The sequence below is a fragment of the Gobio gobio genome, assembly GCF_949357685.1.
Source record: "Gobio gobio genome assembly, chromosome: 19".
Lineage (NCBI taxonomy): Eukaryota > Metazoa > Chordata > Actinopteri > Cypriniformes > Gobionidae > Gobio > Gobio gobio.
Window position 1 is genome coordinate 35,471,044 of NC_137112.1, and position 23,429 is coordinate 35,494,472.

General features: G+C 42.7%; 1 protein-coding gene across 5 annotated transcripts in view; it reads left to right on the forward strand.

The window, feature by feature from the left end:
- Window positions 1–23,429, forward strand: part of fbln2 (fibulin 2) — a 79,252-nt gene that overhangs the window by 50,296 nt on the left and 5,527 nt on the right. For 3 of the 5 annotated variants that reach the window (XM_079845053.1, XM_079845051.1, XM_079845054.1), the window contains 7 exons: window positions 23–157; window positions 6,888–7,025; window positions 7,218–7,361; window positions 9,156–9,284; window positions 10,953–11,078; window positions 20,827–20,943; window positions 21,496–21,624. In XM_079845053.1, the coding sequence (XP_079701179.1) occupies window positions 23–157; window positions 6,888–7,025; window positions 7,218–7,361; window positions 9,156–9,284; window positions 10,953–11,078; window positions 20,827–20,943; window positions 21,496–21,624 (918 nt within the window). The remainder of the gene's footprint in view (window positions 1–22; window positions 158–6,887; window positions 7,026–7,217; window positions 7,362–9,155; window positions 9,285–10,952; window positions 11,079–20,826; window positions 20,944–21,495; window positions 21,625–23,429) is intronic. The other 2 variants (XM_079845052.1, XM_079845055.1) reach the window with 1 other exon arrangement.

Sequence of the window (23,429 nt, forward strand, 5' to 3'; positions counted from 1 at the left end):
ATGCTGTGCTTTTGCTTTGCAGATGTGAACGAGTGTGTGACGAACACGCACACCTGCCAGGCAGACGAGCGCTGTGTGAATACGGTAGGAGGGTTTGTGTGCGAGAGGCAGATCTCATGTTCGAGCGGTTATCAGCTGAGGAGCGGAGTATGTGAAGGTGGGTTGGAGCTATAGTCTCAACAAATGTTCACACACGCACACAAAATAATTTTGGTGTCCTAATTTAAAGCTCATTGGGAAAGTTTACCCAAAATTCTACATTTTGTCATCATTTATTCCCCCTCAAGTTGTTTCAAACCTGTATCAATTTCTTTCTTCTGTTGAACACAAAATAAGATATGGGTAAAAAGAAGAATATGGGTAACCAAACACTTGATGGACCACATTGACTTCCATAGTAAGGAAAAAATACTATGGATGTCAATGGGCTTCTCAGGTAACCAAACATTAACTGTTTGGTTACTGACATTTTTCATACAGGTTTGAAACAACTTGAGGGTGAGTGAATGATGGCAGAATTTTCATTTTTAGGTGAACCATCCCTTTAAGTGTGTCAAAACAATTAAACGATTCCTGTTCCGATTGTGGATTCTTTACGTTCCATTAATGACTCTTTCCAAAAAAATTACTAACATGTTAGCTAATATGTAAGATCAGCTTTCAACAGAGCAGATATGATAAATCAGAAATAAATTTAATATAATTTGTGCAAATTATTAAAAACACATTCAAAATATTTAAAGGCAGCATAAATCCAACAACTATTATTTGATCAAAAATGTAGCAAAAGCAGTACTATTGTAAAATATTATTACAATTTAAAATAACTGTTTTCTATTTTAATATATTATAAAATATAATTTATTCCTGTGATGGATTCCTTAAGTTGAATTTTCAGTAGCAAAAAAGTTTACTGTCATGATAAAAATGTAATGCATCCTAGCTCAAAAAATTTATTGACCTTAGTGTAACGTGTAAATGTTGTCATGTGATTTAGGTCTCACAGGTATGAAGTACACAGTTCTTGGTTTATTTTGAGTCAGACATAAAAGTAATAACTTTTGCTTCTGAATAAGAACTGAACCATAGTTTTCAGTCGCGGAGCCTTGGAGGGCAAAACCGCCATAGAATTCCATAGAACGGCAACACAAGCCTGTCAAATTTCCATCTTAAAACAAAAATATGTAAACAAGATGCACGTTTTGGGAACGTATGATCCATATACAGCACCTGCTGCAGTATTTCAATCACTGAAAACAGCGGGACATTTTTAAAAAGCTTAACGTGAAAAACACTTATAGGACGAGTTGCACCAATAAGGATTAAATTAAGCAAAGTTTAAAGGATTTGTTGATATGGGTTTTATTTTAAATCGAGTCGTTGCACCACTTCATTTTAAACAGATAAATTACGCAGTAAACCCGTTTTAGAGCTGATCAAGCAGCAGACGGAGGTGAACTGAAGACAGGCTAAAGAATCTTTAGTGCAACCCACCCTTAAAGTGCTGTAATGTACTAAAACAGTGATATTAAAAGATCAAATTCAGTTTACACCTTTTTGATGATGCATACTATTTACAGGCGAGTAGATGAGGCAAGAATATGAACGCAACGTGTTTTATTTATAATGGGTTTCGATGGGGAAAACACCTAACGAGAAACCTCATGTTGCACTAATATTCTGTGTTCATATGCTTTCCTGTACAAAGTATGCAACATCAATAAGGTGTATATTGAATTTGGTATTTTAATATCACTGTCTTACCGCATTAATACTGACTACAAACCTGGTAAAAATGACTAGCGGGCAATGGAGGAGAGCCTTGTTTTGCCTCCCCAGGTGGGCGTTCCTATAAGCGTGTGACGACACGTGAAAACTATAATTATTATTTGTTTAAGCAATGGTGTGAATTTGGGGGTGGGACTATCAGTTTGTCTGACCTATGACAAATGGAGGAGTGGTCAGGAAAGCTGTTTGAAAACAGTCATTATTTGTATATTTGGTGATATTAGTTGCACAAAAATGACACTTAGCAGGCGTTCACACAGAATGCGTTTTTGCATTCCACTGTGTTGCCTTCCATTTTTTTTTCTATGTAAATACGCGTGAGCAATGGACATCTTTGACCATTGCGCCTTGCGTCATGCGCATGACACAGTGTTATAAAAACGTGGCCCTCAGGTTAAAAGAACAACTTTTAAAAACAACTTTTCTTTTTTGTTCCACTGACTTGCGTCTTAAGTTTTTAACTGAAAAATGAATTCTGTGTGAATGGCCCCTGAAGTTTTTTTGATTTTAGTATGACTATGTTAGCCTTAAAGGGTTAGTTCACCGGAAAATGAAAATTCTGTCATTAATTACTTACCCTCATGTCGTTCGACACCCATAAGACCTCCGTTCATCTTCAGAACACAAATGAAGATATTTTAGTTGAAATCTGATGGCTCTGAAAGGCCTCCATTGGCACAATGCACGGTACACTCTCAAGACCCTTAAAAGGTACTAAAGACGTTGTTACAAAGTCCATCTCACTACAGTGGTTCTACAATAACTTTATGGAGTGACGAGAATAGTTTTTGTGCGCAAAAAAACCCTAAATAACGACTTATATAATGACGATTTCAAAACACGGCATCATGAAGCTTCGAAGCGTTATGAATCAGTGAGTCGATTCAGCAGTTTGGATCGCCAAAGTCACGCGATTTCAGCAGTTTGGCGGTTTGACACGCAATCCGAATCATGATTCGACTCACTCATTCATAACGCTTCAAAGCTTCATGATGCTGAAGGGTGAACTTACCCTTTAAGGTTATGAATAAGCTGGTGTGCTCCAAAACAATGTCAAAATTCGCATTTAGGAGATATAAGCATTCAAAACTTTGTCTCTCACTTCCGTTAAAATGGATCACAGATTTTGATGACATCATCGCAGACTTCATCTTCTCATCACATCTTCTGTTCAATCAAATGGTCTCTAGAATCAAACAACAAAACATATCGGACCCATTTAAATTCTGCACAGAATGTTGTATTTCAAAGTGATATGGAGGAGATTATGATGATAAATGGTTAGAGATTAGGATGAAACTCTGGCTTTACCAAACAGAAAGGCTCTAGTTAAACTGTGGTATTAACGAAAAGCTATTGGCTGTTTTAAAAAAGGGGAGGAGCTGCTAACAGCTTGAGCCGTTTCGGGGGAAATTACGTCAATAAATTGAATAATGCTGCGCGTTTCAAGGCACTTAAGTGGGCCTTTAAGTTTTAATCTAACTAAAAATATACAGAATGCATTGTTTAATTAATAATTAATATATACATTGAAAGTTATGTCTACGTGAACTTTGCTTTTATGTGAGATCAAATCAGCAGAAACATGGCAGCATTCCAACTCTCCCTCAGCTATCAGAGCTGCCCAGTGATGCATATGGACAGAATCAATAACAAACGGTCTTCCATCCTTGTCATAGTCCTCTAGCCCACATTACTCCACAGATCTCAGACCAGTGTCTTCATAATCTATACACCACCATCACCACTGCAGAGAAGAACCAGAAACCCATGCATCAATCTGTGCAGTAAAACACAAATTTTGCAGGCCTTCACAGTTCGAAAGAGGCCACAGCTGATTGCCTCAGGCTTTTTCTTGCTAACATCTAAAGCATCCCACACTCTGTTTTTACACAAAGCAGATGCTTAGACACATCTAACCATTGCCTTTGAACAGAGAAAACTTAGCAAGAGTCTCTGATTCTTGTCAGGACTTGGCCCTGTGCATTCTAATAAGTGTGGAGGGATAATTATCATAATAAGTTACGGAATAGCAATAATGGATTTTAAGTAATTGCAGGCTTTGGGCAGTTGAAATATTCATACTACAGTGCAACTGTAGGATTTGGAAAGACCACCCCAAACTTGAAATTAAGGGCTCACCAATATCCATAAGTGGGTTCCCAGGTAACAGGAAATGTTCTCAGAACGTCCCTAATGTTCAGGCAAGATTCTCTCAAAGTTATGAACAAATGTTTTTCCAGTAACATTAATAAAATGTTTGTTCAAGGATATCTGGGCCCTCATTTCTCAACAGTGCGTAGAAAAGGTTTTGTATTTCATCCTACGACTGAAATTTAGAATGTTTCTAAGTACAAGAAAATCCGAATTTATCAAACGTGCGCACACAGTTCTTACGCACATGAGTAAGCAATCATTGTTGATAAATCCCACATGTGCGTAAGTACCGGAAACGCCTCCAATGAACCATAAATGGTGACAACACATCCCTTTAAAAATCATGTGATTGTGTTTTTTCCTCACCACAATTATGGCAAAGAAGAGGAACTTCACAAACACAGAATGAGTCCTGCAACGATGTTTAACAACAATAAATTTGCATCACAAATTATTTGCACATTAACAGAATGAAACCCTTATCTATTTACATCATTCAATTTGTTGGTTGATGGTGCTTTTCTGGCGATGTGGGTGCAGTCAAGGACTCCAATTATGTTTGGGAATCTGGCGATAGCATGAAAGCCCCATTTTATTTTGGTGTGTTGGGGATTTCGGTAAGGGAACTGGATTAGGTTGGGTCACATTTGTCACAGCTGTCTTTTATAGGGTTTGACACCAATTATGCATTGTGTTTAAAATGACTATATATATATATATATATATATATATATATATATATTTATATTTATATATATATATATATATATATATATATATATATATATATATATATATATATATATATATATATATATATATATATATATATATATATATATATATATTAAAGGAAATTAAAGGAAATACAGTTGCTTAATGCATACTGTGACTTTTTATGTGTAGTATCGCTATTCTACCACTAGATTCTCTGCATAAGCATGCTCAGAAGTGTGCTTATATTTACGCACATTTCTACGTATAAGTACAAGTTGGTCAATCCCACACTTTCCGTGAAACTGTTCTTACGCACTCACTGCGCACAGATCTGTGCGCACGCACCGTTGATAAATGAGGCCCGGTCTTTAATAATGTTCTCAAAGCGTTAGCACAAAAACATGATCTAAACTTCATTCATGGAGTGTTTGTCTAATATTTTTAAATGTTACTACTTCAGAATGTTCAGAGAACATTCAAAAGTAAAAATCCCATAATGTTTGAAAAATGATAAAATGGAATGTTCCCTTAACCAATGACGTTTTAAAATCATTAAAAAAAACTAGACGTTTTGAATGTTCAGAGAACATTCAGAACTAACGTTTTCATAACTTTAGCAAAACGTTCTCAGAATCGAATTGCAATTTGTATGTAAATGAATGCAATACAAAACGGTGTACAGAGAAATAATGTCAAGAAACATATTTCTGTCCTTTGGCTGCATGCAAAAATAACTTGCAACACGAGTGTAGTCTGATTAACAAACAAATTACACTTATGAGCTGGTACTTTTTAGTGATTCAAAAACATACATCATGACAGTGCTGTCCGAATCATAGACAAATGATTTGTTATGAGCCAGTTCTTCTAGTGAATCAAGTACATACAGCATGACCAGTGCAGTCCGAATCATAGACAAATGATTCGTTATGAGCCAGTTCTTCTAGTGAATCAAAAACATACAGCATGACCAGTGCAGTCTGAATCATTAATAAATGACTCGTTATGAGCCAGTTCTTCTAGTGAATCAAAAACATTCAGCATGACCAGTGCAGTCTGAATCATAGACAAATGATTCGTTATGAGCCAGTTCTTCTAGTGAATCAAAAACATACAGCATGACCAGAGCAGTCCGAATCTTAAACAAGTGAGTTATTATGAGCTAGTTCTTCTAGTGAATCAAAAACATCAGCTCCCTAGTTCAGTAGTCAGGGCACTGATCAGGGAATCAGTCAATGGGCTGACTCCCTGATCAGTGCCCTGACTACTGAACTAGCTGATTGAGACGCACCCAGACACTAGCACGACCAGTGCAGTGCGATTCATGAGCAAATGACTCATTATGAGCTGATCCATTTTTTGTGAATCAGATATTTAGCATGACCATGGTAATCTGAACCTAAACATCACTCTTTAATGTACTGGTTCTTTTTTGATGAATCAAGAACATACAGCATGACCATTGCAGTCCAATTCGTGAACAAATTACTCATTATGAGCCAGCTCTTTCTTCGAATCAAAAACATACAGCATGATCAGTGAAGTCCGATTCATTAACAAATTACTCAATGAGCTGATTCTATTTTGTGGGTCAAAACAACAGCACGACCATTGTAATCTGATTCCCGAACGAAACACACTTATGATCCTTTCAATGAATTTGAGTTCAATCAGACAAGATACTGGTTTGAATCAAAGTCTGACTCATTTGCTAAGTGCAAGTTATCATTTTCAGCGATGCTTGTATTAATATGAAGTTGTGTGTCAGTATCATTAAGTTCATTAGTTTGTGAAATACAAAAATTGTTTTGTTTTTTTCTTTAATTGCATGCAAGTGTGGATGACTGTGAGGTTTGATTTTGTGAGATCAGCTGCCTTGAAATGTGTGAGCATGCTTTCCCAGCCTGTTATTGAGCCACAGTGCCACCTACTGTGAAGTTCTGACTTGTAATTGAAGACTGTTGTGATCTCTGTCCAAACCCATCTCCATCAAATGTCTCAGATGACGCCCGTCTATTCATTATGCTTCCATGCTTGCCAAATTTGGTGAGATTTACAGATTTTCTTGAGGTTTTTAAGAGAGGTAACTTCATTTGTTTGGACCTTCTAACAGCATCAGTGTCAAAAGCTAAACAAATCTATCAGTGCAGGAACCCGTCTGGGTGGCGTCTAGCTGTCCGGTCCCCTGGCCTGTGTTGACATCTGCTGCACTCTTTGTCTTCTAGACATCGATGAGTGTGTTATGCGAACTCATAACTGTGGGATGGGCTTCCAGTGTCAGAATACTGACGGCTCGTTCACGTGTAACCCGAAGCAACGCTGCCTCACAGGATTCACTCAGGATTCACACGGCAACTGCATCGGTAAGACAAGGCAGAGACACCTTTAGAGTCTCTCAGTGCCCCCCAGTGGACAGATGCATGAAGAAAACCAACCTGCCACTGTTTGAAAATCTGAAAAATACAAATGACATTCCCATTAAGTAGACACTTTTTTGACACCGTTCCATCTGCCTTTGTTTTATCGCTTTCATGCTCTCTCTCACTTTATTTTAGACATTGATGAATGCAGCAGTGTGAGAGAACCATGTACGACTGGCTTTAACTGCATAAATACTGTGGGCTCTTACACCTGTCAGCACAAGATTATCATGTGCAGTCGGGGTTACCATTCCAGTCCTGATGGAGCACGATGTATTGGTAAGGAGGACACACACATGCTTATTATACCCTAGGCCTACCCCTAAACCTAACCCTTTCAGAAACCTTTTAGTGTTTTTAGATTTATAGATATAAATATATACTTTTATTCAGCAAGGATTCATTAAATTGATCCAAAGTGACAGTAAACACATTTATAATGTTACAAAATACTTTTATTTCAAATTAATGTTCTTTTGAACCTTCTATTTATCCAAAAAAAATCCAGTTTCCACTAGAAAATTAAGCAGCTAAACTGTTTTCAAGATTAATCATAAGAAATGTTTCTTTAGCAGCAATTCAGAATGATTTCTGATTTCTGTGACTAAAGACTGGAGTAATTGCTGCTGAAAATTCAGCTTTGACATCACAAAAATAACATTATATATATAAACAGGTATTTTAATAAAGCACATAATAATCATTTTTCACAATATTACTGTTTTCACTGTATTTTAAAAACTTACTGACCCCAAACTTCTATATCCTCCTGGAATAGACTTTTGTCCTCTGTAGTGGACATTATATTTTAGTGAATTTCTCTGACATCATACATGTCACAGACACCAAATGTTTGGAATTTTCACAATAACAACTGCCTCTCCTTGGACTTTATATTTAATGACTGACATTCATTTAGTGATCAAATGTAACACCCTTATGGAAATATGATAATATTCATATTATTATCAGTAATAATATTCAGTAATTATCATTGAAAACTGACTAATTTTTGAACTGTGTCATAAATCAACATCTCAGGAAAATGTTATGGGGTTTCAAATCCAAATATGATTTTCTGTTACGAAACAGGGCAGTGATTTCATACATGTCCACTGTAGAAGACACCAGGACTTAAATCGTGTTTATCAGGCATTTTGGGAGAAAAAAGTGAATGGGGAAAGAAATTAAATTCCATTGAAATATTAGATGTTATTATGAAAATCTTGCCAATTACTACTCTCATTATTACACTTCTTTTTTCATTACAATGTTGCCCCAAGAACACATTAATATTCAAATTAGATGTATAGATGCATTGTATATAATGGGAAAACCCGCTTATGGCCATTTTACACACACACATATTGCATAAAGCAAAATTACATATCAAATCATTATGTTATATCTTTCATAACATAGTTGAGAATCATCTACAATGTTTGGTATTAAAATCCTGGAACCTAAAAAGTGATTTTTTAAAAAATCCCATTGTTTTTGCCTATTCATGTCTTTTTTCTTTTTCTTTTTTAATTGAGTCCTGGTGACCTCTACAGAGGACATAGCACAACATATGAATAAAATATCATTTTTCAAAAATGTTATTTTTCCATTTTTGCTTATGCACCTGGTTCTCAGGACAATATTCAATAAATAAATATAAATATATATGATAAGTGTTATGTATAGAAATGTATTAATTTATTATTTTCCGTGTTGGGGGACTGTTGGGGTTGGTTCCCATAAACATGTCTTATTTCTGACATTTTTTTTTCGAAGTGTGACTTGGAGAAAGCCAATTCCACTTGTTTAAAGAACATAATCACAAACATAATGTGGCAATACCATGGTGTAATGTTGTGAGATGGTAATATCATGATATTTAATCATTATTCATGTACCATTCAAGTACAACAAACCTAAAAAATGAAAACACCAAAAACAAGGCATTACTGTGATTTAACTTTGAAAAACCATGTTAGTAGAATTTTTCTTCACCATTTCAGTTGGCATAAACTAACTGGACTTGTAAAGTCTACAACAACTAGTAAGACTGTTAAATGTGATCTGCAGATGTGGATGAATGTGAGACGGGCACCCACCGCTGTGGAGAGGGCCAAATCTGTCACAACCTGCCCGGCAGCTACCGCTGTGACTGCCAAACCGGCTACCAGTATGACGCCATTCGCCAGCTCTGTGTGGGTGCGTGTCAACACAAACACTGACACACACACACAATAAATAAACAGCCAAAAACACATATTTGTTAAGATTAGCAAGGGCACACAGTAGGCTTGCTGAACAAAACTTCACTTCAAAATTGACCTTACAATATCAATATCAATATTAAAAAAAAAAGTGCCTTCATAATCTTTAATCAAAATAACTTCCCCTCCTTCTTGCAGTGAGGGTGGGACAATCTGTCACTCACATAAGATCACAGCAATAGCAAACCACATCGATCCAATCAAATCCTGATGGATAAAATCAAGTACTGCCCTACATTTATTCTTGTTCGAGAAGCCACTTCTCTCAGATATACTGTGCTGCTTGAAAGTTTGTGAACCCCTTGCAGAATCTGTGAAAATTTGAATAATTTGAACAAAATAAGAAGGATCATACAAAATGCATGTTATTTTTTATTTAGTGCTGACCTGAGTAAGATATTTTACATAAAAGATGTTTACATATAGTCCACAAGACATAAAAAATAGCTAAATTTATAAATAAAAAAATGACCCGGTTCAAAAGTTGATGTACCCTTGATTCTTAATACTGTGTGTCGTTTCCTGGGTGATCCATGGCTGTTTTTTGTTTTCTGATAGTTGTTCTTGAGTCCCTTGTTTGTCCTGAGCAGTTAAACTGCTCAATGTTCTTCAGAAAAATCCTCCAGGTCCCGAGAATTCTTCAGTTTTCCAGCATCTTTTGCATATTTGAACCCTTTCCAAAAGTGACTGTATGATTTTGAGAGCCATCTTTTCACACTGAGGACAAATGAAGGACTCAAACACAACTATTAAAAAAAAGGTTCAAACATTCACTGATGCTCCAGAAGGAAACACAATGCATTTAGAGCCGGGGGTGAAAACTTTTGAACAGGATGAAGAGGTTCAGATTTTTCTTGTTTTATTTAAATATGATTTTTTTTACTGTCCTTTGGAAGTAACAGAAGATACTAACATGTTTCCTGGACGACAAATAAAGTACAATTGACCTTGAATTCAAATTCAAAAAGGTTTTGACCCCCATCTTTTATGTAAAATATCTTATTCAGGACAGCAATAAAATTTTTTTTTAAAAAAAACATGCATTTTGTTTGATCCTTCTTATTTGGTTACAATTCTTCACATGTTCACAGATTCTGTAGGGGTTCACAAACTTTCAAGCAGCACTGATCAGGGAAAAAGTCACAATAAGGAAGAAAAGTGGAGGATAAACAGGAGGACGTATTTTAGCATTGTAAAAATGACAATTTCATTTTTCATTATTAACATTTTTGATTTTTGCTCTTCTGACCTCAAACACATTTAAGTTTCCCCCTTTTTTCAAGTACCTTAAACCACAGCTGCAAAATAAAGCACTTGAAGGATTTAAAAACTGGATACTGGATACTGTGACTGAATTACCCAAAGGACGTCATTTTCTCTGTGGTTAGCCAGGCTAATAGCATGCATATAGATGAAGTTGACAGCAGCTCATGCTCTAGAGAGCGTGCAGATTATCCTAATCTTGTATGTATCTCTTCTGCTCCTAAAGTGGAGTGAAAGAGGACATTGAGGCAAGGAGAAAGAAGGATAGAGAAAGAGATGCTCCTCAGACTACAGTATGTTTGTAAAATAATGCAGTTCTCTGCATCTTTTTTGCTGGCAGATGTAAATGAGTGTTGGCGGTACCCGGGCCGCCTGTGCGCCCAGACCTGTGATAACACACCGGGTTCCTACCAGTGCTCCTGTACCACAGGCTTCTCCCTGGCCTTTGATGGCAAGAACTGCGAAGGTACATCTATTTGCACTAGCAGAATTGAACACGGATCATCCTACCTACAAAGAATGTGTTGTGCTCTGACAGTATGAATGTTCTCTCTTTCCAATTAAAACGAGACAGAGAGTGAAAAACAAAAATAGATGGGTGAGCTGTCAGCTGGTGTGTTTGCCACTTCTTTTTTTACTAGTCTTATCATGGACAGATCCATTCATTTATTCAGAGTTTATTTCAAGGACTTGGCGGGTGACAGCCCGAGGAACTATTCATGAGGTGACTTTTAGTTTGGTTTCAAAGGGACAACAGTATAAAAATAAATGTTACACTCCATGTGTCATTTTGCAGAATTAGGGCCAGATTTACTAACAGCTTGCACCAGCGCAAATCCTCTTTTGGCGTTAAAAACTACTGTCAGGATTTACTAAAGACACGCGGTGAGAAAATAACGATGAAATGGTGTGGAGAGTTATTTTTGTAGCTGACCGTATTGCATATGGATTTGTAGGAGGGCAGTATAGCTCCAAAACGCCTGACTGGATGTTTCCACGTAGTAATCCTGAAGGCCTTGATTAGCTGGTTAGTTCAGGAGTGTTTAAAGGGATAGTTCACCCAAAAATGAAAATTACCCCATGATTTACTCACCCTTAAGCCATCCTAGGGTGTATATGACATTCTTCTTTCAGACGAATACATTCGAAGTTATATAAAAAAAAATGTCCTGGCTCCTCCAAGCTTTATAATGGTAGTGAATGGCTGTTTCTGTTTTGAAGTCCATAAAAGTGCATCTATCCATCATATGGACTTCAAAACAGAAACAGCCATTCACTGCCATTATAAAGCTTGGAAGAGCCAGGGCATTTTTAATATAACTCCAGTTGTATTTGTCTGAAAGAAAAATGTCATATGACTGGAGGGTGAGTAAATAATGGGCTAATTTTCATTTTTGGGTGAACTATCCCTTTAATCAGGGTTGGAGCTACACTCTGCTGGACGGTGGCTGTCCAATCCGTCCACACTGAGACAGCTTTTTGGTCACTGAAGATGGAGATTTTTGAAAACGCTTTCCCAAGTGGATACATTTGACTGTAGTGTGGACTGAAAACCAAGGTATTCGAAAACGATGATGCATGTTTGGTCATGTGATGCCAGGGCTGCCCCTTTTTTAAAACTCATGTTTCAACAGGAATATAAATAACCAATAACAAACTAAACTTTTTAATCAAACATTCTTGAATCAAACTTATTAATAGGCACAGGTGAAAAAACTGCACATACAAATGAAAAAGTGAAATAAATTAAAATGAATATCAGACAGCAAAATGGCTTAGACTATGCTCATCTATAAAATGTCATGTTACACAGCTGTATAAAAACCTTGATATTGTCTTGAAGATATAAATTTTTTTGAAGGGGAATTGATTGCCTCAAAAACGTTAACTTTGATAATGTTGGATAATTCAAAATGTTTTGACAGGAAAACACATATAAACCTATAGGCCTATAGAGAGAAAGCGTGGTTGAAGTCATGTGGCTCGTCTTATGGTGTGTACAATATATATGCTATATAGGCCTAATAATAATATGTATAGTATTTATAGCTGCTGCGAAGATCTGTGCACATGCAAGCGATGGGATTTCGGGTGTACGAGCACAGCTTGCACTGTTTTCGCTGCTAACATTGCCTGTGATTTCCCGCTGTGTGCCTCGTCCCGTGTGAAACTGCCTTTATGTCAAGGTGATACTCCTGGGCCAATTTATGAGTGGGAATTTTCCTGATTCTTCCGATTGCCACTCCGGGCTTATGTGACGCATATTGTACCCATAATATCTAGTTATACTTACATATACTTACTTACAATACTAGTTATTTACTTTCATAGTGTTACTAAAGATAAATATTCCTTTGTAGAATCTTCATATTACATTCCTGCAAAGATGACAGAAAATGTACTCGCAATTGATGACAATTGTGATTTTGTTAGATTATTAGATTGCGGCTGCACGCTGATTTGCCATATTTAGTAAATCTGGCCTAAAGTGATTTAATAAAATAGTTTAAAGCAATTTGTTTTATAATGTACATTATTGAATTTGAAAACTGATTTGAATATAAAACAAGTTTGATCATGTTCTCAAGCATGAATGGAGAATGGCTAGGCCACTCCAGGACTTTGAAATGCTTCTTACGAAGCCACTCCTTCGTTGCCCGGGCGGTGTGTTTGGGATCATTGTCATGCTGAAAGACCCAGCCACGTTTCATCTTCAATGCCCTTGCTGATGGAAGGAGGTTTTTACTCAAAATCTCGCGATACATGGCCCCATTCATTCTTTCCTTTACACGGATCAGTCGTCCTGGTCCCTTTGCAGAAAAACAGCCCCAAAGCATGATGTTTCCACCCCCATTCTTCACAGTAGGTATGGTGTTCTTTGAATGCAACTCAGCATTCTTTCTCCTCCAAACACGACAAGTTGAGTTTTTACCAAAAAGTTCTATTTTTGTTTCATCTGACAATATGACATTCTCCCAATCCTCTTCTGGATCATCCAAATGCTCTCTAGCAAACTTCAGATGGGCCCGGACATGTACTGGCTTAAGCAAGGGGACACGTCTGGCACTGCAGGATTTGAGTCCCTGGCGGCGTAGTGTGTTACTTATGGTAGCCTTTGTTACTTTGGTCCCAGCTCTCTGCAGGTCATTCACTAGGTCCCCCCGTGTGGTTCTGGGATTTTTGCTCACCGTTCTTGGGATCATTTTGACCCCACGGGGTGAGATCTTGCATGGAGCCCCAGATCGAGGGAGATTATCAGTGGTCTTGTATGTCTTCCATTTTCTAATAATTGCTCTCACAGTTGATTTCTACACACCAAGCTGCTTACCTATTGCAGATTCAGTCTTCCCAGCCTGGTGCAGGTCTACAATTTTGTTTCTGGTGTCCTTTGACAGCTCTTTGGTCTTGGCCATAGTGGAGTTTGGAGTCTGACTGTTTGAGGTTGTGGACAGGTGTCCTTTATACTGATAACGAGTTCAAACAGGTGCCATTAATACAGGTACCGAGTGGAAAACAGAGGAGCCTCTTAAAGAAGAAGTTACAGGTCTGTGAGAGCCAGAAATCTTGCTTTTTTTGTTGGTGACCAAATACCAACTTTCCACCATAATTTGCAAATAAATTCTTTTAAAATCAGACAATGTGATTTTCTGGATTTCTTTTTCTCGTTCTGTCTCTCATAGTTGAAGAGTATTAACAGGCCTCTCTCATCTTTTTAAGTGGGAGAACTTGGACAATTGGTGGCTGACTAAATACTTTTCCCTTTCAGTCGGTCACGTTCGACGTACGTCGGAACTGACCGACGAATTGGGATCTGATCTCAGAGACCAATCTACTTCGAGTGTATTAAAAACGAGCCAATGGAGATTGGCATGCGATCCACGCATTCCACGCACCGCCCCGCAGCGCGGGTATAAATAAGGAAGTGGAATGCTTGATCATTGCCTTTTTTTTCGGAGCCGAACAGCGTCATTGCTGTGTCTACGAAGAGTGTTATTCGAGTCTCGTGAGAAGGATTGCTGTTCCAGTGCGGGTGTGACGGCGCTTTTCAGCGGGTGGCCGCTTCAGAGGAGATAAAGAGCTGGTTTTGTTGGTTGGCTGGGCGTTTCCATTTCTGAGTGCTCACGCAGGCTTGCACTATCTGAACTGCGTGAGCCGCGGTCATCTCCCTGAGTGCTTCAGCACTGAAAGAGCGGTTTTCCTTTTCTAAAAGAGCAACACGGTTTGACCCTGCGTCTTTTTCAAGATGTCATTCAAACCGTGTGTTTCTGGATGCGGTTGTTTCCTGTCCTCATTTGACGGCCACGATCTCTCTCACATATAAACATGTGTGATTGCGTTCGTGGGTGATCCATGCTCTCTCAGGAGAGCATGGTCACGTCGGCGTGTTGTTCGTCTCACCTTTCTCGTAAGGGCTCGAGCGTTCAGCGCGCCGTGTGCCGTCGAGCGCCGGCTGACAGCGGGGGTTGCCACGGCAACCCAGCGCGTCACTCGGCACTCTCTAGATGCGCGGTCCAGACTATGAAACCTCAAATGGGGTTGAGTCCCTTTCCTTATTCCCTGATCTAGTTTCTTTTCTGGTGCATCAGAAAAGGACTACTTTAGTTAATAAGCTTTGGTGGACCTGAGGATTACAGTGGGGCATCCCCGCCGGGTACATCTCTTCGGGCCCCCACTCCTCTATCGCATCATGAGCATGCCGAGACTTTGTTCGTGGGTGGTTCATGTTCTCTCATGAGAACATGACCACGTCGGTGCGGTGTTCGTCTTGCCTTTTCATAGGGCTTGAGCGTTCAGCGCACCGTGTGCCGTCGAGTTTGACGGCCACGTTCACTGTTTCACATGCCTGCTGGTAGCTTACAGATGGGATTGCTGGTCCTTTTAAAACAAGGAGACCTAATGTTTCATTTGTGGCTCTGGCAGAGGACAGATGTCAATTGCTGCATCGGAGAGAGGGCTGTTATGCACTGGAAATGATGATGCTGAGTTTCCCACTATAATGGTGTGTGCTTTTGCTGAATCAGATTCAGAGTTGGCAGCCATGCTTTCCCGGGTGGCTGAGGCGTAGTGCAACGCTTAAATCGCCTTGCCTACCCCCGTGCCTTTTTTCCCGGATGGGCATTGGAAAAATGAGCAGTATGGAACTATTTGGTGTCAAAATATGGAACACCAAAAGGGCCAAAATCTGTATAAATTTTTCCCTCTCTCACTACCCTCTGTCCTGCATGTACGAGGGTAGTCCCGACCCAGGGGTTATGCAGGAACTGCGTGCGGTGGTGGACCTCGCTCTCTGGGCGACGGAAGTCACTGCACGCTCCCTGGGTCAGGCGATGTCCACACTAGTGGTCCAGGAACCTGGGGCTAAACCTGGCAGATATGCGTGAGTCCGACTAAGTTCGGTTCCTTAACGCCCCTGTCTGTCAGGCTGGCCTCTTCGGCGACGCCGTCGAGTACTTTGCCCAGCAGTTCTCGATGGCCTAGAAGCAGACAGAGGTGGTTTAAAAAAAAAAAAAAAATCCTAATTCGCAGCACCTCTGCCTGCTTGTCGCCGAGGGCGCCCCCCCTGCGTCCACCTCTGCCCCTGCGAAACCCAGGCAGCAGCCTCCATCTGGGAGGCAGGGTGTCGGACGTAAGGGAGGCGCCCAACCCACTCAGGGCTTGCTAGTCTACAAGCAAGCGTAAGGGCAAGCGGCCCTGAGATGGGCAGCCCAGGGAGAACAGGAGCTGCTCCGAGGGAGTTGGTGTCCGCACCCCTCCCTCACCCCCCCGGAGGAGGACCGGGGGCCCTGACTGGTGTCAATACTCTGCCGCTGGCTCTCCGGAGTCCAGCGGTACCCACATTTTCAGAGCAGTTTCCTCTCTCCCTGGGCCCCAAGAGGGCCAGGTTGGCAGTGTGCGACGCCCCCGGGCCTTGTCACTTCTTTCCTCCCCTCCCTTCGCCAGGGGGCAGCAGTGTGGGCACCGAGAACGCCCCCGGGCCTTCTCACCCACACTCTGCCCCACCCTGGAATACTCAGACAACACTCCGGGCCGCCTCCGGGCCTCCCGAGTCGGGTCTGTCTATTCCGCCTCGCTGCCCCACCCCGGGTACGTCTGTGGTGCCGTTGGTCCCGCTTGTGCGGTCTCTGGGCTTCGGCCCCCAGGCCGTCTCGCTGGCTCATCCGTACCAACAGACTCGGCTACGCGATTCAGTTCGCTCACCGGCCTCCCAAGTACAAGGGCATCCTCTTCACCTCCGTGCGAAGCAGCGATGCTCAGGTCTTGCGGTCAGAGATCGATGTCCTACTGGCGAAGGACGCGGTCGAGCCGGTTCCTCCAGCCGATATGAAGGCGGGGTTCTACAGCCCCTACTTCATTGTACCCAAGAAAGGGGGTGGGTTACGGCCAATCTTGGACCTGCGTATCCTGAATCGGGCCCTGCACAAGCTCCCGTTCCGGATGCTAACGCAGAAACGCATCTTCGAATGCATCCGTCCCCAAGATTGGTTCGCAGCGATCGACCTGAAGGATGCGTACTTTCATGTCTCTATCCTTCCTCGACACAGACGTTCCTACGTTTTGCGTTCGAGGGGAAGGCATATCAGTACAAAGTCCTGCCCTTTGGGCTGTCCCTGTCGCCTCGCGTCTTCACGAAAGTCGCAGAGGCAGCCATTGTTCCGCTCAGAGAACGCGGCGTTCGTATCCTCAACTATCTCGACGACTGGCTCATACTCGCCCAGTCTCGGGAGCAGTTGTGCGAACACAGGGACATGGTGCTCAGTCACCTCAGCCTGTTGGGCCTTCGGGTCAACCGAGAGAAGAGCAAACTCTGTCCCACGCAGAGGATCTCTTATCTCGGTATGGAGCTGGATTCGGTCAGCCAGACTGCGCACCTCACGGAAGAGCGGGTCCGGTCGGTGTTGAACTGCTTGAATTCGTTCAAGAACAGGACAGCGGTCCCACTGAAATTTTTTCAGAGGCTCCTGGGGCATATGGCATCTGCAGCCGCGGTTACGCCGCTCGGATTGCTTCATATGAGACCGCTTCAACACTGGCTCCATGGCCGAGTCCCGAGGTGGGCGTGGCAGAGCGGCCAGTACCGGGTCCCCGTGACTCCTTACTGCCGCCAAACTTTCAGCCCATGGTCCGACGCTTCGTTTCTCCGGGCCGGGGTGCCCTTAGAACAAGTGTCCAGGCATGCTGTGCTCTTCACGGATGCCTCCTCCATGGGCTAGGGGGCCACGTACAACGGGCATGCAGTTTCAGGTCTGTGGATGGGACCTCAATTGCATTGGCATATCAATTGCCTCGAGTTGTTAGCGGTACACTTGGCACTGCGCCGCCTCAAGGGGCCGCTACGTGGCAAGCATGTACTGGTCCGTACGGACAGCACTGCGGCCGTTGCGTACATCAACCGTCAGGGTGGTCTACGCTCCCGTTGCATGTTCCAACTCGCCCGCCACCTCCTCCTTTGGAGTCAGAAGCATCTGAGGTCGCTTCGTGCCATTCACATCCCAGGTGCGCTGAACCAGACAGCCGACGAGCTCTCTCGCCAGTCGACACCTCCGGGGGAGTGGCGACTCCATCCCCAGGCGGTCCAGCTGATATGGGACCTCTTCGGAGCCGCACAGGTAGACCTGTTTGCCTCTCCGGACTCGACCCATTGCCAGTGGTACTATTCCCTGACCGGGGGCACCCTCGGCACGGATGCACTGGCGCACAGCTGGCCCCGGGAACTGCGCAAATATGCGTTTCCCCCAGTGAGCCTTCTTGCACAGACCCTGTGCAAGGTCAGGGAGGACGAGGAGCAGGTCTTGTTAGTTGCGCCCTACTGGCCCAACCGGACCTGGTTCCCAGAACTAACTCTCCTCGCGACAGCCCCTCCTTGGCCGATCCCCCTGAGGAGGGACCTTCTTTCTCAGGGACGGGGCACTCTATGGCACCCGCGTCCAGACCTCTGGAAACTCCATGTCTGGTCCCTGGACGGGACGCGGAGGTTCTAGGTGGTCTACCACAGGCAGTGGTGGACACCATCTCTTCTGCTAGAGCCCCCTCTACGAGGCGCCTCTACGCTTTGAAGTGGAACCTGTTCGTTGAATGGTGCTCTTCCCACCGGGAAGACCCCCGAAGGTGTTCGGTTAGTGTCGTGCTTTCTTTCCTGCAAGATGGGCTGGAGCGAAGGCTGTCTCCCTCCACCCTCAAAGTGTACGTCGCAGCAATAGCGGCGTATCACGACGCAGTCGAAGGTAAGTACATAGGAAAGCACGACTTAATCGTCAGGTTCCTCAGAGGTGCGAGGAGGCTAAATCCTCCTCGTCCAAACTCGTTACCCTCTTGGGACTTAGCTCTAGTGCTCAGAGCACTTCAGAGCCCTCCCTTTGAGCCTTTGCAGTCTGTGGAGCTTAAAATCCTGTCAATGAAGACAGTGCTTCTGACGGCATTGGCCTCCATCAAGAGGGTAGGGGACCTGCATGCACTTTCGGTCAACGAATCGTGCCTAGAATTCGGGCCGGCCAACTCTCACGTTGTCCTGAGACCCCGGCCTGGATACGTGCCCAAGGTTCCTACCACTCCCTTCCGGGACCAGGTAGTGAACCTGCAAGCGCTGCCCTCGGAGGAGGCAGACTCAGCCCAGGCTTTGTTATGTCCCGTCCGCGCTCTTCGCGCTTACGTCGACCGGACTCAAAGCTTTCGGACCTCAGAGCAACTCTTTGTCTGTTACGGAGGCCAGCAGAAGGGAAAGGCTGTCTCCAAGCAGAGGTTAGCCCACTGGATAGTGGATGCTATCGTCTTGGCTTACCAGTCCCAAGACGTGCCTTGCCCGTTCGGGTTGCGAGCACACTCAACAAGGAGTGTTGCTTCTTCCTGGGCGCTGGCTCAAGGCGCCTCGCTGACAGATATATGTAGAGCTGCGGGCTGGGCGACACCGAACACGTTCGCTAGATTCTATAGCCTCCGTGTAGAGCCGGTATCTTCCCGCATCCTCGCCCCCAGTGGCCAGTAGCGCTAAGTGCCCGTTCTAAGTGTCGGCTTGCAACGCCACTCCCGCCCTCTGGGCCGGATACGTGCGTCTATTTTCTCCAGTTGTGTTCCCCGGAAACGGCTAACCCTGTCGAGCTCCTCCGTCACCCCTGCGGTGCCAGACGTTGCGGCCGTCTGACGCCAGGCCTGCACCCGTATGCTTGTGAAACGTGTGTGTAGGCTGGGTTCCATATGTAGCGGTCCCCTCACGGCTACCCCATATGTGTATTCTTCCACGGTACCAGCTGCCCTACTCGGCTAGCCCCGTGTCTTTCCCTTGACAGAGCCCGCTCTGTCGTCTCTGGGCGTGTTCTTTCCCCCCTGGGACCAGGCTGGAACCACCCCAGAGACTGCCATATGTTGCACTACCCTGCCAGGTTAGTCCTTATGTGTATTCTGCCACCTAGCCTTCTACGAAGGACGTGGCTCCGCAGCGTACCATCTCCCGAGACGGGCACGCTTTCCCAGCGTTATCCAATAGTCACACTGAGTGGGTCTTGCAGAAACAGCAGTGACTGACCTCCCTGCTTGGAGCCCTGACTTCCGTACCATCTAAGACGGTCCAGTGCGCTCAAGCAGGACGCTGGAAGGGCCAGCGCCCTGGCGTTTTGGTAGGGATCCCAATTCGTCGGTCAGTTCCGACGTACGTCGAACGTGACCGACTGAAAGGGAACGTCTCGGTTACGTATGTAACCCTCGTTCCCTGAAGGAGGGAACGGAGACGTACGTCCCGTCGCCAGGTGCTGTGCTTCCGCTAGGGGGCCGAGTCACTAGTTCGGCTCCTCAGCAGAAAAAGGCAATGATCAAGCATTCCACTTCCTTATTTATACCCGCGCTGCGGGGCGGTGCGTGGAATGCGTGGATCGCATGCCAATCTCCATTGGCTCGTTTTTAATACACTCGAAGTAGATTGGTCTCTGAGATCAGATCCCAATTCGTCGGTCAGTTCCGACGTACGTCTCCGTTCCCTCCTTCAGGGAACGAGGGTTACATACGTAACCGAGACGTTTTGCCCCACTGTATAAATTGTGCAGAAAATAAAAGATTACTTTTAATTAGATTTACTATATTTTCAATGGGGTCTCAGAATTTTGGACTCCACTGCATATTTGCATACAGACTGCCAATCCGCACTAGACTGTAATGATTTATGCAAATTTGTACACACAAACATCATTTTTAATTCAAAAACTTGTTTTCTGTGTTTTCTCTCATAGATATTAATGAATGTGACAACAATCCATGCAGTCAGGAGTGTGCAAACATCTATGGCTCTTACCAGTGTTACTGCCGAATGGGCTACTACCTGAAAGAGGACGGGCACACGTGTGAAGGTGAGGTGTTATCAATGTCCTCGATGTGGCATGTTATGCTATTTTAAAGGTTCTCCTACAGTAGGCTAACATGCATCCAAGGTCAAAAACACTGTAATTTTCTTATAATATACATCACATCCTCACAGTATCTGAAATGGTTTGAGAATCCGGTCTCTCTAAAAAACCCTCCTTTCTGAGAACTCCTTTCTCTGCTCTGATTGGTCAAATGGCCCAGTCTGTTGTGATTAGTCTACCGCTAACCATCCGTTTCATACCCATTAAGGTTTAAACACAAGGACACAGTCACATTATATAGTACGTTGATTAAAGAGATGATGTAATGTTTTACTCTGATAGGGATATTGGATTGATAACATCTTGAATATTTTATTAAGGATGGATTTGTTTTCTTCCACATCAGCATAGCAATTAGTGTGTTCTTGGCACATTGTCTTAAACACAAATCTTCCTGCATGGACAAATCTCTCTCGCAGTGGTTTGTTGTGAAGTACTTTATAAATAGCTAGTTTTCTCATTGATAGAGAATAAATGTATTTATTTGTTCTCTAGATATCGACGAGTGCTCACAGAGCATTGGAAACCTCTGTGCATTCCAGTGTGTGAACGTCCCTGGTAGCTACAAATGTGCCTGCCCTCCCCATGGTTACTCCATGTCGGCTAATGGACGCACCTGTCAAGGTAAGATATATTACTGTATCATATTACATGTAAAGGTGCTCTAAGCGATGTCACGTGTTTTTTAGGCCAACATTTTTTTGGTCACATACAGCAAACATCTCCTCCTATCCGCTAGCTTCCTGTCCCCTGAACACACTGTAAAAAAATGCAGTCTCTGTAGTCCGCGTAAGCCCCACAAACTGCAACCAAAACAAACAGTGCTCCAGCCAATAGACGACAAGAATGTTTTCCACCCCCAAATCATTCTTGTCGGCTATTGGCTGGAGCACTGTTTGTTATGCTTCGTTGTCCAGACTGCCCACGTTTGTTTTGGTTGCAGTTTGTGGAGCTTACGCGGACTACAGAGACCGCGTTTCTTTACAGTGTGTTCAAGGGACAGGCAGCTAGCGGATAGCGAGGAGATGTTTGCTGTATGTGGCAAAAAATCTTGGCTTAAAAAAACGTGTGACATCGCTTCGAGCACCTTCAAGTATTTTATTCATCCACTGTATAAATTAAAGCATGAGATGTAAAGCAAATGTACAGGATTTATTTTAGAAAATTTTATGTTTTGTCGTGTCGTATTTAGTGCTGTCAACGTTAACGCGTTAACACATGCGGTTCATTTTTTTTTTTTTAACGCATTAATAATATTTAACGCAGTAAACGCAGCATCAGTCTATAAATCAATTCTATGTGTCTATGTGACACACACACGACGCATAGAAAGAAGCGCCATTATCGCGTCCACAGACAGCACACCAGAAGCGAATTCTCTTTCGCACTTGAACGAACAATAACACGCAAAAATTATGCCAAAATGTCAGTTTTGTCGAGAATCCTGATAAGAGTATTCTTAAATGAGTTAAATAAAGTCTTAATTGAACATAAATATGTGTGAGATCCGCGTCATATGCATCAGCGGCAGGTCTTAAAGTGACTGCAGCCACTAATGCTGTCTGTCATTAATGTTAATCAAAGAACAAAGGTAACAGAGAAAATGACTCATTGCTTTAATAAGGATTAATCTATATTTAATTTATAATTTATGCAGTTCAGACTGTTTGATAACTTTATTCAATTTCTGTATAGTTCCTACATGTCAGTCCCTCCAGAAAAACGCGATTATGCGATCGCGTGATTTAACGCATAATCAGCCAAAGTCCGCATATTCATGCGGGGGCCGCATTTTTTCAAATACGCCGCACTTTCGCGCATAAATTGCCTATTTCCGCGTGCAAAATATGCGGGGCTATCATGATTTCATAATCCCAGCATTTTCGTTGCAAAAAAAGTCATATATATTAGCAGAAAGTTGAAACATTTTCGTTTACTTCACACAAGAGCTGCCATTTCCGCCTATTGCCATGGGAACGTTTTGAAGTGACGTGATTACCCGACGCGAACGTCATCGAAAAGCTTCAAACCCCGTGGAGAAACCATAGATACCGGTGAAACCATGATGAAGCACAAACTCCCATTGGCCAACAAAAATAACAGCAAAAGAGCAAAGCAGTTTCCCTGTGTGCTGACTGATTTCAAAACACAGCATCATGAAGCTTTGAAGCGTTATGAATCAATGAGTCGATTCAGCGGTTTGAAGCGTTATGAATCAATGAGTTGATTCAGCGGTTTGAAGCGTTATGAATCAATGAGTCGATTCAGCGGGTTGGATCGCCAAAGTCACGTATTTCAGCAGTTTGACACGCGATCCGAATCATGAATCGACTCGATGATTCATAGCATCATGATGCTGTGTTTTGAAATCAGTCATCACTATATAAGTCGTTATTTTTATTTTTTTTGCACACAATACTATTATCGTC